Here is a 16,609-nt window from a genome sequence, read left to right as displayed (position 1 = left end):
CCTCAATGGGGGGTGGATGTGGAGGTATGTGATCCTGTCGTGTGGGGCGAGGAGGGGAGGCGACACTCGCCCTTCTGCTCCTTGATGCCATGGCTGTGTTTGAGGGGCTCATTGCGGCCCCCCTACCGTCTCCCTCTCTCTAGTCTTTGGACCTGTGTAAAACCATCAACGTCTACCTGTGGGCCTATCGGCGAAGCCGCCTTGGCTCCGAAGCGCGTGCAATCTGGTACCTAATGCCCAAAGTCATGGCAATGCAAGCACTGCCTTGGCTGCCCGGTCACAATAACCTACTGCCTGAAAGAGTGTCCACCTGCCTCAATCTCCAAAAATTGTGGTATATTCTTTGTCTTTCACTACCACCTGTACCTTTTGGGACTCCTACGGCTGTCACTGCGTTTGTGTAGAAGGCGGGAAGGATGGTGTCGAAGAGCTGTCTAAAGTCCTCTACGAACTGGTGATACTCTACCGCCAATTCGGGGAAGAGTAGGGTGACCGGATGTCTAAGAAACTTGTTATGGAGTGCGTATGCCTCCCTTGTAAAGCCACTGTACTAGGGAACCATGTAGATGACCCCCTTCATGGAAGCATAGGGTAAGCTATCCACTAGCTCATGGGCTATGTCTGCCGAGGTGAGTCGTACCATGAAGAAACAGACTTCGCAATCTGCGTTGTGCCAATGCACAGCGTGGAGTGAAGCCAATCTCGAAGCTGGGCCCTAGATAGGGAGTGTCCTATGACCTGACCAAAGATTGTTGTTTCTTTCAGCTCCAGCTATGTGACACGGACCGCTAAGAGTTGTTCCTTACAGAGGATTATGTGCAAGGTGTTTGATTGGGGGGCACTCGCAGAATGCATCGGCATCTGACCAGAAGTTTTGTCACCGGCTGGTGATACTTTTTGCAGTTGCTTTCCTTATTTACTTATATAAATATTTTATTTTAATTTTCTTTTGTTGTTGTTGCTTTTTACCCCCAGAGTTCTCTTGGAATAAGCCGGGATCTTTGCATGGCCAGAAGAGGCATCCATTGGGACAAATTGGACTAATGGTTTGTCTGAGCCTTCGGACTAGTTCCATATTGAATGGGCACTGAAGAATAGAATGCGAGTAGTTTGGGGCTGTGTGTTTAGCCATTGGAGATGGTGCAAGACAATGAGCCTGGCCAAGAGAGAAGATGCACATGTAAGAATGCTCATGGAATAAAAATCATTGTAACTGAGTCACATTACACTTTTTGATGTGGTTGCAATGATAAAAGTTGCTCAAAACAACTCGAGGAATGTAGGGGTCACCATCCCTAAAATTTAGGAAGTTACTATTTTTGGACCCCAGAATCTATTCGTATCATTATCTTCGTTTTTGCACGAGGATTAATTCTCTAGTCTATGCCGAGGTCAAATTTTGCACCGATCATGGAAAATTTTAGACCGGAAGGTTTAAACAAGAAAATTGTTACATGTATGCCATGTGGCACAAATTCCCAAAAGAGAGAGAGAGAGCATTAAAAAAAACGTAATAGGCATAAGGGGCAGATCTGAGAATGAAGTTTTGGAGAAGCTGAGGGCAAATTGCTGCAGTTTCATTAGCCATGGAGAGTACTTCTTTGTCACTGACTCATGCACAGAGGTAGAGCTTGCTCCCTCTGATCAATTCTCTCTCTATTCTTAGAAGAAATGCTTTACATGATGGGCTGATTCCATCGAAGGTACAATTCTGTGTTTTTCTTTGGACTTCTGCTGAGGCAAGAGCCTCACTGTCCAGGTTCAGGAGCAGCTGTTGGCTTCTCCAATGCAGGAACTAAAGGAAGTAATGACCATGCCACACAGTAACATGGTTTTTCAGCTCTGATTTAGTGCTGTTTGTAGGACTGTTTTAATGTTGGACAGTAAGAATAGTAAATTCAGAGATCTGCAGACTGCAATTCTGCACATGAATCATTGAGTTTTGGTTACAGAAAATGCTTTCCTAAAAGGGATGTTGATCTGGTCATGGTGTAGTTTTCTTATGCAGCTGGGATTTACTCAGAAAAGATGAAAACCAATTGTTCACAGGTTATGTATTTTGGAACATTTCATTTTTGTAATTTTCCATCTTTTAATTGATAAAGAAATACCAAGAGGGGTGCCGGTCTTCGGGGCCAATCTGGTGTTGAGCGAGGGAGTGAGGTCTCTGTTTGTGTGTGTGTGAAAGACCAGGTATTAATTAAAGGAACTACCGCTTTATGTGAGTCATAGACCGGTTTCAGGTTTCCATTGCGCATCCCTGCTGAGAATCTACCGATCACGCTGTTGTGCTACTGGAGAAGGGGGGGGGGGGGGGGGTTTGTGTGTATCGGATGGGGCTGCGGCCACAAGGCAGAGGAGGCGGGGGCAGTGCACGGGGGCTGGGCAGGAGCAAGCGGGGTGGGTCAGGGCAGGAGCTGGGTAGGCAGGGTGGGCGGGGCGGGCAGGAGCAGGCATGGCGGGAGCAAGCGGGTTACGGCAGGAACGGCAGGGGGCTGGCGCAAGAGAAACAGTGGGGGCGGGGCAGCAGTTTCGAAGAGACGGGCAGGGAGTGACGTTTTTTTTTTTTGCCCATTTACTCTAGAATAGTAAGTGCAATATTTTCTATGGAAAATCTTGTATTATGCAGGGGCAATGATAATTTCTCTAATGAGGTGGGAGCCACCGAGGTAATCTCTAGAGGACATGGCTGAAAATCCTGATGTATAAAATTTGCCACTGTTTTTGTTGTGTTGTCTTTTGATGCGATGGCTTCAGCCCATTTATGGCGTAGTTTGTGGCCACCAAAAGGTATTTTGGCCCTAAGGAAGAAGTTGCAGGGGTGATGGGTCTCCATTTTTCAAAAAGCAACCATCCTAAGGTAGCGTGCAAAGGACTGTAGCTAAGACTGAGTCCGTTTGGGCGCACATCCTTGACAAGTGTAGCAAGCTTTGGAAGTTCTTGCAGTCCTTGAAAATAGAGGGCAACAAGAGGCCGGTTTGAAGTATCTTGAATGCAGTACCACGTTTGAGGTAATGTGCACCTACAGGTCCTTCATGAGTTGCGGTCATGAGATCAGGAATTTCATGGGGCGAGACAGAGCACCTCGTCATGGCCCACAACAGCCGCTGGAGAAATGAAGGGGGTGACATTTGATTAGCAACCTCAGATTCTCTTGCGAGGTTGTATGCTACGAAGATCCACCTCTAGCAGTCAGGTGACAGGTCATGATATTTGCATCATCCCATGATGGGACAGTCAGTTATCAAGTTTATTGTTCGGGCTAGTGTGTGCAGGTTGCAACATAGACTTTTGGGGTAGTGTGTATTTTCTGCTAAGTACAACCAACACCCAAGAATTTGTGGCTGGTCAAGACACACGTGTCTATACTGTAAAGCACAAGGTTGGCCGTTGCATGTACACCAGAAAGTGGTGCAGCATGTTATGCTTGATCAGATTTCCTTTTTACACTGAGTAAAAAAAGTGGGATATTTTTGGTCAAAGACTTGGGTGTCTTGGGAGCACGTCACTATTTCCAAGCATACGGGTGGGGCTACCCTTCCTAATATCAAGAGACACATGGTGGCTCTTTAATTAGCTCTCTTCCAAGATATGTATTGAGATCCACACCCTCGTGCAAATAATGTTGAGGCTTTTATTGAGCATGTTAGGAAATATCATGTCAATACAGGGATTCAAGTCTCTTGGTGGCATCTTCCAGTTTTGTTGAAAAAATTCGGTTTTAATGCCACACTTTATTCCTCGTAGGCACGATGTGGCCTTTTTCTATGGGGTGTTCATCGAATCCAAACAAAGTGCTAATTTGTCTATAAGTTGTGGGTATTCATAGGTTTTAGGTTACTATGTGACTAGATAAACTTGAAGAGAATTGTGTGATTGATTCTAAAGACAACAAGAGATTTTGGTCTCTTTCTCAATTAGAGTTTATTCCTTTCATCATTTTCAACACTACTTGCATATACTCATAAATCATACGATTTGACAATCTTGATGATCTGTTGCATCTTTCAAAAAATGCAATGTATACCTAGATGATTGACAATTAAAAACTGGGTTGCAAGAAAGGCTAGAAACCTGTGGTCATGTAAAGATGGCCATACAAAATGGTTGACCCAAATCATATAGCACACTAACGTTTTTGTATGGAGAGTTCTTATTGGTTGCCTTTCTAATCATGACATGATGGAGTAATTGAACATTTCTAATGGCCATCATGCCTTTTGTACACATGCAGAGAATGCATCTCATCTTTTGGTTTCCTACCTGGTTGCTAGACAGATATGGGATCTCATCTTGAGGGTCTAGACTTCAATGACATAGCAAATTGATTTGACAAGTTGCTTCAATAAAAAATTCAAATTTTCTATAGCATGAAAAGGTTGATGACATTGGTTGGTCTATTTAGTGTAGGAAGTGTTTGAAAAGTGACACTTTTCCCATTTAATGCATTGATTTTATTGGTAATCACTTCGGTCCATGCCCTCTCTCATTGCAAATTGTGGTTGCAAACCACGGGGACATGTGAGTTTGGCAATGAGATCCCAATCTAGTTGCAAACCAAGGCTTAGTGGGAATACAACCTCTATAACCATGTGGCTTTTTTTCATTCTCTACAAACACAAGCATACAACACACTGAGAGGCATTTTCAAATCATTTATTAGCAAAAGTATCCTCCTACTAGTTAACACAATGGCTTATGGCAAGAAAGAAAGGTAAATAGAACACAATTCAAAGGCATGGATTCTCTTTTACTATGATTAAGTGTCCATATGATAAATGTGTGATACATGTAGAGATTATCGTAACTTTGTTATTGGACTAGAACTTTCCATTCATGTTGGGTATTTCACTCACGCCTCACTTACGCCTACGCTCACATCGGAGTGTCGGTGATCAATAGGACACTGGGGCACTTTTTACTCTCGGTAGGAGAGGTTTTTTCCCCTAGACTTATGGTATTATTTCGTATGTGCTTATGACACACACTTACGGGCACTTACCGTGTTCGGGTGTGAACAACCCCCTACAACCCTAAGGTTTAAGGGTTGTACCTTATACTTTCAGTTGAGCACTCTTTCAGTCTATTGCATTGGGTGTCGTGCTTCACTCTCTACTATCTACTACTTTCTGTGCTGAGCTTTGATCCTGCCGTCCTCTCTCACATTTGGTATCAGAGCATTGGTTCTGCTCTGCTGTGCTCAGCTCAGATTCAGCTCAGATTTGCTCAACCTTCGGGAGCTTCTGCTCAGGTCTCAAGTTCTTGCTCTGTGTCCAGCCAGCTTCGTCAGGCTGCGTCAGACAACCCGTCAGTTTCCTCCACGCTGCCTGTTCTTGAGAGAGCAACCCGCCAGTCTACTGTACGTTAGCTGACTGCCAGCTCCGTCAGCAATGACCAGCGCCAGAAGCGCTGCCTGCAGTGCCTGTGTGCCAGCTTGGGAGCCCGCCAGCCTACCTATACCTGCAGCTATGCCACCAGCGAACCCGTCTGACGCCTCCTGTTCGCCCGTCGAATGCGCCCTTGTGCCGTTCGTCACGATAGCCAGCAGCTCCTCACCTAGTGCCACACATCACCTGCCAACTGCAACACGCCCCACGTTCGCTAGGTCAGCCGAGCGCCGCCTGAACGCAAAGGCACGTCTAACATCTGCCGCCTGACACGCGATAAGCGACAAAGCATCCGACGTCGGCTTGCGCGCCCCCCCCCCCCCCCCCCCCCCCCCACGTAACCTGCAGAAAACGTCAAACAATGCGTGATTTTTCTATGGTAAACGTTTTTTATTTTTTTTTAAAATTCCGGCACAAATTTCTGGAATTAGGGGTTCATACGCAACAAGCACAACATTCAGAAACGTGTTTGGGACACCTTGGATGCAAAATTTTTTAGGTACATTCTTCAAAAATTTTGGGGCTTTTATATTTTCTGGGAACATTGGCATACGCATTGCAGTTATAGTCACTAACAGACTGTTTTGACAAACCCGAGGCAAGGAAATTTTAGGGATTTTCTGGTACAGTGTTGCTGAACACTGATTGCACATTGGACTGCGTGCATAAAAGACAGTTTAGACAGAGTGCACCTCTGTACACTAATTGCAGAAAGTTATTTCCTGCAATTTCTGGAAATTTTCAAATTTCCAGTGAAATTCCGCTTCAACATTGCTCTTTTGCATTTTTTGGTAATTGAAAAATCATGGCAAATCAGGGAGGAGATGTTTTCACCTATGTATCCAAGGAGAACAGATTGAATGGAATTAACTATTCACTTTGGTCCTTCATGATGAAAAATATACTTGTGGCTAAAAATCTTTGGGACTATGTCAGTGGAGAAGAAGCTCGACCTGGAGTTGTGGCTCCAACTACTCCTCCTCAAGGAGGACGTGCACCACAGGCACCTCAGCCTGCTCCACTTCAGCTAATTCCCCAAAGAACAACAGCTCAAAAAGCATGGGATACACAGGATGCACAGGCTTTGTCGCTGATTGCATTGGCAGTTCAGCGGTCAATCATTTCCCATATTCGTTCAGCAGCTTCTTCACGAGAAGCTTGGCTCACTTTGGAGCAGATGCTTGCAGGCAAGAATGAGACTCGCATCTCTTTCTTAAAGAAAGAGGTGGAGACATTGAAAATGGATGAAGGTGATTCTATTCAGGATCACTTGAACAAAATTCAGGACTTGCGAGAGCAACTCATGAATGTTGATGAGTACTATTCGGATGCACAGATGATATCTACCACTTTGAACTCATTACCTCCTTCGTACTTGGCTTTTCATACGGCCTTAAACCTCACCATGAGGATTTCCGCGCAGCCAATCACTTTTCTTCAGTTAGTCAGTTTGCTTCTAGAGGAGGAGCAAACACGGAGGAATAGTGGTGTGGATTCTATAGCCTATATGAGCAGGCTTTTATGGCTAGACAGAAGGGCAAAGACAGCCAAGTGAAAAATGCTCCGCAGAGTTCTAGGACTTCTGGCACATCTCAAGCAAACAAAAAACAAAGGGGCACACAAGCCAAAAAGGGAAAATGCCATTATTGCAAGAAGCCGGGCCACTACATCACTGAGTGTAGAAAGTGCACTGCCAAAGAGAAGAAAAAGAAGTCAGGAATGTCTGTTTCTGATGCTCCTTCCACTGCTACTGAGTTCGTATCCTTTGTTGCAAATAGAGACTATTGTTTTTACACATGCAGTTACGACACCTCTTGGTTAGATCGAGCATTCAGCTCTATTGAGGATGCAGGCACTTGGTTTTTTGACAGTGGTTCTTCTAGGCATATTACATCTCGCAGAGATTTATTTGCATCTGTTCTTGCAGCTCTAGTTGGCAAGTCTGTACAGTGTGCCAACAATGCATCATACCCTGTTAGAGGTATTGGGAAGATTGTGCTCACAGCCATTGATGGCTCTATTCTCTGTCTACAGGATACTTTATTTGTGTCAGGCATAAAGAAGAATTTGCTTCCTATCTCTTCTTTGGCACGTTGTGGATTGCAGGTCACATTTGATGATGACTGATGCATAGTGAGAGACAAAGAACACATGACTTTGGTCTTGACAAGCACTTTATGTCATGGGTTATATGAGTTGAATGCTCTTTTAGTTGATCAGTCAGCGTATTTGGCATCCACTCTTACTCCTGCTATGATACAAGTAGAGTTATGGCATGCTAAGATGGGGCATGTGAACTTTGGCAGCTTGATGCTCTTACAACTTATGCAGATGCTAGATGGATTCTCTCTCCTGGAGAGACCTCCTGAGCACTTGTGCGAAGGATGTATTTTGGAAAAAATGCATCGTTTTTCATTTCCCCGTGATGTTGCTTTTAGAGCAACAGCCAGGTTGCAGTTGGAGAGACCTCCTGAGCACTTGTGCGAAGGATGTATTTTGGGAAAAATGCATTGTTTTTCATTTCCCCGTGATGTTGCTTTTAGAGCAACAGCCAGGTTGCAGTTAGTGCATTCAGATGTATGTGGACCTATGCAAACAAAGTCATTGGGAGGATGTTACTATTTTGTGACTTTTATTGATGACTTTACTCGATTTTGTTGGATCTACTCTTTGGTCAAAAAGTCAGAAGTATATGATGCATTCTTGGCTTTTATTGCACTTGTTGAAAACCAGTCTGGTTATAACATTAAGACTCTCCATTCGGACCGAGGGGGGGAATACATGTCCTCTATGCTGAATTGCGTTTTGAAGCAGAACAGCATTGTCCATCAGTACACTATTGCTTATACTCCACAGCAGAATGGGGTTGTAGAGAGAAAGAATCGATCACTCATGGAGATGGCTAGATGTATGCTAAAGGCAAAAAGCTTGCCTCACAATTTTTGGATGGAAGCCGTCGTGTGTGCTTGCCATGTTTTGAATAGATGCTCCACCAAAGCATTGAAGAAAATTACACATTTTTGAGGCTTGGAACAGCTAGAAACCTTCTGTTGGACACTTTCGTACATTTGGGTGCCTTGCATATGCACATATTCCAAAGGTACTAAAAAAAAAGTTGGATAACAAGGCTGTTAAATGCATTTTTATGGGATATACCAGTGAGAGCAAAGGCTACAGACTCTATGATCCTATTTCGAAAAAGGTGTTTGTCAGTAGGGATGTACTATTTGATGAAAAATCAAAATTTTCCCTGGCTGGTTTAGATACATATCAGGCTGCCTGTGATGTATTTGAAGGCCTGCTGCTCATTACATTTGGAGATTCAGTTGGAGTTTCAGCAAGTGAACTCAATGTTCAGCCAGCTACTCCTTTGGAAAATGCAGAAAATCAGCCATTGGCTGATCTGAATATTCAGCAAAGTGCTAAAACTGAAATTCAGCAAGAGCTTATGCACAGTCTCAGGAGGCAAGACAAATGCCTAGATGGTATTTACAGACTATGAAAGATAGTCATCTGGATGTACCCATGGCTGGTCGTACTAGAAGGCAAGCTCGTATGCATGATACTGCACATACCATGGAGTTTGTTATGGCAGCAAGCACCCTTGATGAAGAAGTACCTGAATGTTTTGAAGATGCACAACAGAGTGTGCATTGGATGGCAGCAATGAAAGCTGAATTGGATTCTATCACTAAGAATCAAACGTGGGATTTGGTGTCTTTGCCATTTGGGAAGAAAGGCATTGGAACAAAATGGGTCTACAAGCTAAAACGGAATGCAGATGGATCCATTGAAAAATACAAGGCAAGGCTTGTAGCCAAAGGCTATGCACAGAAGAAAGGCATAGACTATGAGGAGACATTTGCTCCTCCTTCCCGTATGACGATCATCAGGTCTATGGTTGCTTTGGCTGCTCATTATGGATGGACTGTGCATTAGTTGGATATTAAAATTGCATTTTTACATGGGGAACTTCATGAGGAAGTATATGTACAGCAACCCATTGGTTTTGCAGTTGAGGGCTTGGAACACTTGGTCTGCAAGCTAAAAAAAGTGTTGTATGGTTTGAAACAAGCTCCTAGAGCTTGGTATGCAAAGATAGATGCTTTCTTGCTTAGCGAAGGGTTCATAAACAGCTCATCTGAGTCTACGCTTTACGTATGTAAAGAGGGGGGATCCATGTTGATCATTTGTCTTTATGTTGATGATCTCTTGCTTACAGGGACGCATGCTGATCAGTTTTCTACATTTAAACAAAATTTGTAGCAAACTTTTGACATGCTAGACTTGGGGTCTTTGCATTATTACTTGGGCATTCAGTTTATACATTATGCTAGAGGTATTGGGTTATCACAGTCAAGATACATTGGTAAACTTCTTGAGAAGTTTGGCTTACAGGATTGCAAGCCAGTTTGTACACCAATGGAACCTAGACTTAAACTGTCATTACATGATGACAGTGATTTGTTTGATATACACACATGCTCCAGTAGTTGGACGTCTTATTTACTTATGCAGCACTAGGCCAGACATACAGTTTGCAGTTTCAGCCATGAGCAGATATATGCATTAGCTACGCATGTCACATTGGCAAGCTGTTAAGTGTGTCTTCCGTTATTTGCAGGGTACTAGATCTCTTGGATTGCTTTATGCCAAGGGGGGACCACTGCAGTTACATGCTTACAGTGATTCTGATTGGGATGGTGATTATGATTTATGCCACTTCACTAGTGGCAATTGTTTCTTTCTTGGCTCGTCTTGCATATCTTGGCTTAGCAAGAAATAGTCCACTGTTGCCACATTGTCATGTGAAGTTGAATACAAGGCAGCTTTCACTACCACAGTTGAGTGTATATGGAATAGGCGATTGCTTGCTGATTTGGATGTATTTGTTACGGAGTCTACTCCTTTGTTCATTGACAGTCAGAGTGCCATTGCAATGGCACGGAACCCAGTGTTTCATGCACGCACGACGAAACACATTGAGATACATTATCACTTTGTCAGAGAGAGGCTACATGCAAGTGATATCAGCCTTGTCTATTGTCCTACCACCAGTAATGTGGCAGACATCTTCACCAAAGCTTTTCCTCGTGACAGATTTGAAGCATTTCTCCATGCTTTAAGTCTGATCTCCTTTGGTGGTGGATGATCCTTGTACTCTTGATCACTCTTCACTCCAGGGGGGTTTGTTGGGTATTTCGCTAACGCCTCACTTACATCTATGCTCACATCGGAGTATCGGTGATCAGTAGGACACTGGGATACTTTTTAGTCTCTGTAGGAGAGGTATTTTTCCCCAGACTTATGGTATTATTTCGTATGTGCTTATGACACACACTTACGGGCACTTACCGTGTTCGGGTGTGAACACCCCCCTACAACCCTAAGGTTTAAGGGTTGTACCTTGTACATTCAGTTGAGCACTCTTTCAGTCTATTGCATTGGGTGTCGTGCTTCACTCTCTGCTGTCTACTGCTTTCTTTGCTGAGCTTCGATCCTGTCGTTCTCCCTCACAATTCAAACTATAACTAATTGTTTTGGCATCCATGTGTTCATCATCTATACTTTGCTTCCTTGAGGATGTACATAGTTCTTGATTGATGCCATCACCAAATGAGCCTAACTTTTATGGAGTGTGGATTGAGAACATCACATCATTTTTACACGACTTAGAAGGTGGCTTTTGACTCTTAGCCTAGTAGAAAATCTTTAATTATCTAGTTCGAGTTCCGTTGCAAATCAGAGTTGGAAGCTTGATAGAGTGTGCACAAGGGGGAGAGAGAGAGCTTAAGTACAAGACAAGATCTTGTTTAGTTGGTTGCTCAAAGTACAACTAGTACACTCTCTAAATTGAGTGTGTACTTTAGGCTGTTTATATAGCCACTGGAGGAGTTAGGGTTAGGGTTTTCCCTATCCTTTAGCCCTTTTACACCTAGCTACCCTTATCCTCTCTAATGTAGGGAGAGTTCCTATGCTTACCTTTCAACACCCCCCCTCAATGCCAGGTGGCATTGGATACAAATAGGATGCCTTCCCTTAATTCTCAATGAGATGTCTTTATAAATCAGGCTACAAGAAAAGGCTATAGGTAGAGAGTGTTACAAGGCTCAAAGGAGTCGGTCACCTGTGGATTGGGAGGCAACGTTGACCTCCAATTCCTTAGGTACTTCTCGAACACCGAGACACTTACTAGTGATATGCCCAGTCTTTTTGCATTTATTGCACTTCATTTTATCAGGATATTTCTTCTAACAGTTGTTCATAATATGTCCCTTTTTATGACATAAAGAACACTTATTAGAAGTTGTACGAACTAACACTTGCTCACGGGAAGTAAATGCTAAATACCCTTCAGTATGGTTTCTCTTCTCTTTATCCAGGAATGACTGGATGGTACTTGCTAAAGTTGGGTTCGAGATATTAGTTAGGGTAGTCACAAGGGTTGGAAAAACCTTCTTCACAAACTTTAGTAGGATGGCAATGGCATCTTCATCATGAATAGGTGCTTGAACGGAGGCAAGTTGTGCCATAAGCCCCTTCATCTGTGAAATGAACTTGTTTAGATCTTCTCCTTGTTTGTATTCCAAGCTAAAAAACTCAATCTTGAGAAATATCTTGGAGTTTTTCCTTGTAGCACCATAGAGCCTTTCGAGCTTATCCCATTTTTCTTTTGCAGTTAAGAGCTGGTCAATGTGATAAATTAAGAATTCATCTAAATGAAGCATGATGATGGCCTGAGCCCATTCATCATCTTCTACATCAAGGGGATTGACGGGTCAATTGTTTTGGTTTCTTTTATGAAGGGCCAATATCCTCTTTCCATCATTTTATATTTGATCAAAACCTGCCAAGGATGGAAACCTTTTTCATTAAATTTTCGAATTTGAGGACAGACATCAGCATATGTTGTGGCCATTGGGATGGTCTTACCACTTGTTAGAACAAGGGCAATGTCTAGTCCCTTACAACCTTGCCACTGAATGTGGAAGCAAATCAAACACTTCATATCAAAGTTGTAATGAGGAGAAAGGTTGAAAATCATACATATGTAGTATTTCAAAATATGACTTTGGTGGTCCTTTCTTATGTATAATCTTCTTCCGAGGTTTAATAGACTTTTTAGGCTTTAATGATCCGGTCTTTGGGCTCCTCCTTGTGGTATGGCTTAGTGGATGAACCTTGTGTTGGACAAGGACGGTCTATGATTTCAATGCTTGTTGCTGATGACCTCGAGGAGAGTACAATGACACTCATCCCTCTGATTTCATTGACTAGTGTACTTGAAAAAGGTCACACAAGATATGCAATACAATTTTAGTGTATGATGATCTATGTGTTTATAATTGTATATATAGCTTTACAACATGAAGTAAAGTACTCAGTTGTTTTAATTTTCTGATGAAAAACATTCAAATTTTGTAAATACCAACAGTAATACTGATTGAGCAATGTGCCTTAGTACTTACAAGCACTCATCTGTAGCTCATGTTGCTAGAGATGGTAGATGTCGGTCTTGATTAGCTTGATGATGACTTTCCAAGTGCAATAACCTCTAAGACACGGTTCCCAGATTAGTAACCGACTCAAAAGAAGTTGACTCAGTGATTAAAATCACTGTTAATGACCAAACATTGGAAAAAATGAAAGTTGAAGAAGCTTGAAGCTTCCTGGCTATGGCTGCCAGGAAACTGATAGTTAGGGTTTGGCTTCTAGCAACCAACAGAGATGAAATTTCCCCAAGTCCTCTTCGGGAGAGATGGCCCACTAGGGGGGCTATGAAAGCCCCATGGTGGCCACGAAGATTGCGCCGCCTACTGCCCATGCCAAGCTTGGAGATGTCACGCTGCCAAAAACTACACTAGTTTTGTGCTTCAGACAATGTCGTCCTTCTGTGTGGCTTATGTCAAGGTTTATGGTGCTGGGCTGCTGCGCCCTGAGTTGGGGAAGACTTCCTCAAAAGGGGCCATGAGCTAAAACCTCCTCCTTTATTCTCCCAAGTCCTCCATCAGAGGTGGATCTGGTTTGGGTATGGAGGCAAGAGGTAAAAGATGAAGATGATGGAAAATCATGTGCACTTAGTAAAGGTGAGGGTATAGGAAGTTGAAGAGATCAGAGAAGGCTCTGATACCATGTTGCAAATCAGAGTTGGAAGCTTGATAGAGTGTGCACAAGGGGGAGAGAGAGAGAGCTCAAGTACAAGACAAGATCTTGTTTAGTTAGTTGCTCAATGTATAACTAGTACACTCTCCTCTAAATTGAGTGTGTACTTTAGGCTGTTTATATAGCCATTGGAGGAGTTAGGGTTAGGGTTTCCCCTATCCTCCAGCCCTTTTACACCTAGCTACCCTTATCCTCTCTAATGTAGGGAGAATTCCTATGCTTACCTTTCAACAAGCTCATGGGAAACTACACCAACCTAGAAAGACAGTTGATGGGGACCACCAAACATGCTAACATAAATATTAAAGAGTAGAGTGAACATGGAAGACAATATGAATGTAAGTATCAAAAGGTTACTTTATCTTAAACATAAGATCAATTATCTTTCAATGAATGTGGAAAAAACACAATGCCATCAGAAAATGCATGCTTCTCATTTGCATGTTGCTAATTGTTCTCAATCATATGTAAGGTGAGGCACCATGATCATTCACAAACTTCAAGAAGAACCTTTGTTTGGATAAAAGGATAGACCTCGTGGCTCTAGTAAAAGGGGACTTGCACAGATGGTATTTCCTAGAAAGTTGCATGAGCTAAAGTAAATTGAGCACATTTTCAATCTATTTGTCTAACCTTTAGCAATAAACTACTTGAGCATACTAGTTTTGATGTTATACTTCCATAGTTTGATGTTCTTATACATGTGGAAATTGGAACATTAGTACATGAGGAAGACTTTACAAATTGTGTGCACCCTCATCGATAAGTTTCAAATGTTCACCACATTAATGAGCAAAGATCTAATATTTTACATTAGTAAGCATTTAAGTTATGTTCATGAACAACAAATGGCTAGCATTGTGTATGCCTCATCCCACAAGAATTGGACCTACCCAACATTTGGATTTTGAATAGAAGATGTAACTACATATTTCTATCATTAATAACACATTAGACTTAAAACTTCATGGTAGCCTCATTGTCATGAGTCTTAGTCCTAATCACAAGGTCCTACTCTAAGAAATGTATCTTCAATTAAATCCAAATCTTACAATTTGATAGTGATTGAGAATGGTTACATAGTGATTTCAAAAATATTATGCATTACTTCAATGCAAGATTGTAAAAAATAACTTGAAATTTAATTAAATATTGAAATAAGAATTATTATGTGTTGATTGCATTCACCGCAATCTATATTTAAATGATCATGTTGATCAAATCAACTATTCGAACAATACTTTACTCACATCTACTCATTTCTTTTTTCCAGTTGTTTCTTTCTCTATTACTTGAATGTAATTGTGATGAATAGGACAAAATAAATTCATCATTTTCTCTACCTCATTTGTGTTGCCATGTAGGAGGAGGAATGCATTACACTTGAGAAAGCAGAAGCTGAGCGATTAAGGAAGGAGCGTCATGCCAAGAAAAAACAAAAGAAAAAAAATGCCAAAAAATAGTTCATACATGTAAATGTAATCCCTATGTAGATTATGATTATTGTTAATCTTATTGGTTCTACCAAAAAGGTTGGATAGGCACCATATACCACTTATTGAGCTAAAGTAGCAATCTTCTTAGATTAGTATTTAAGCACTTCTATAGTAGTATTTGGTTTGTTATGATGTAAAAATCAATTATTCTAATTTTCCAAGATTTTTTTTACATTTTCATTAAACCATTTAAGAGGCTAGTTGCACCCATTCCTCGTTTTAAGACTATGCTTTTGTATATGCCATACATTGGCAACATCTAATTAGAACCTAGATACCTAGCTTGGGCAATGAGATGCCATTATTAGAGACAAACCCACAATTTCTATGTGAGGGATAAATTGACTACCATGTATTTTGAGCCCCTATACATTTTTGTGGATTTTGTAACAAGTATTACTAGCCAAAAAACAAGAAGTTGCCTTAACAATGTCAACTAATAGACACAAAGTATTCCATGCTTTTGTAAGATGTGGCTTAATGATTAAAAATTTTGGGTCATATTGCAAATGGTACTTTTCTTACTTAATTACCACACTTAGATTGTACTAGTTTGATATCACATGCTTCTTCCATGAATACAAACCGCTTTCATTGTAATTAAGGATTCTTAAATGCATTTTTAAAACAATGCAAAAGTCACATTGTAAGACTTCAATTTTTTAATAATGTAACAAGCTTTATAAGTATCATTCCATATTCTATTGAAGATAAGATGTTGCAAGATTTCAATTCGAGTGCTTTGTGTACCTTGAACACTTTTCCTTCTCTTCCCTAGTACATGTTCTTACATTTGTGATTTTAGGGTTTCTGTTGATATATGCTGAATAGTTTATTTATTCCCTAGTTGGGTTTCACCTAGAAGCTTGGCTCAATGTTTTCTTACCAACCCCTTGTCATGCTTTAAGCTTGTGTTGAGTATTTGCTAGTCTTATTGTGGCCTCTTTTGCTTCCTTTTGTAATTTTCTTATCTCCTCGTCTCCTAATCTTATGCAAGCTCTTGCTTGATGTCCCTTCTAGCATTGATACTACTTTTTGCATTGATACACTAGGATGCTTTGTTAAGATGGTGTCTTTCTTGCATGCAAGTCTTTGGTGGCTTCCTATATAATCATTGTGAGGATACCTTTGCCCCACCAATGTAGTTCTTCAAGGTTTTGGTTGTTGCGTGGATGGTTTCCCTTATATATCTGTTGAAGTTTTTCTTATCCATATTTCCTTTTGTTAAGCTCTTTCCACCTAGATTTTGCTTATTGTGGAGTTGTATCTAATGCTATAAAAAGTGCATAAATAAACTTTTCTTGGATTTTCACAGTGGGGTTTGAAATGTTCTCTATGTTCACTCCCTCCTTAGTGAACGCCATTTTCTTATTCATGTGTAGACATATGCCTTACTTTTAGGTATCTTTTCTTCCTTCTTTGCTACCAAGTTTATGGCTTTGTGTACCACATCCAATCGTAGTGGTATTTCTACTTGATGTCGGTCATTCCCATCCTCCATTATGATCACTCCACTGTGCTTATCAAGTTCATAGGTTGTAAGGAATTCTATACACTTGTTGT

The 16,609-nt window shown here is 41.5% G+C and overlaps 1 protein-coding gene across 20 annotated transcripts in view; it reads left to right on the top strand.

Annotated features, from left to right (window-relative positions):
• LOC148028961 (uncharacterized) overlaps nt 1–15,516 on the top strand; it is a 166,100-nt gene extending 150,584 nt beyond the window's left edge. For 8 of the 20 annotated variants that reach the window (XM_087687737.1, XM_087687746.1, XM_087687745.1 and 5 more), the window contains one exon: nt 14,915–15,514. In XM_087687737.1, coding sequence (XP_087543863.1) covers nt 14,915–15,013 — 99 coding nt within the window. In that variant the 3' untranslated portion in view covers nt 15,014–15,514. Of the gene's footprint in view, nt 1–14,914 lie in introns of all 20 variants that reach the window. The other 12 variants (XM_087687740.1, XM_087687734.1, XM_087687736.1 and 9 more) reach the window with 5 other exon arrangements.
• The last annotated feature ends 1,093 nt before the right edge of the window (nt 15,517–16,609 follow it).

The sequence above is a fragment of the Lygodium microphyllum genome, chromosome 11 (assembly GCF_053477565.2).
Source record: "Lygodium microphyllum isolate KBCC chromosome 11, Lygodium_microphyllum_v1.1.10, whole genome shotgun sequence".
NCBI lineage: Eukaryota > Viridiplantae > Streptophyta > Polypodiopsida > Schizaeales > Lygodiaceae > Lygodium > Lygodium microphyllum.
Note: the sequence above shows the minus strand (reverse complement) of the source record. Positions and strands in the feature narration are given on the sequence as shown.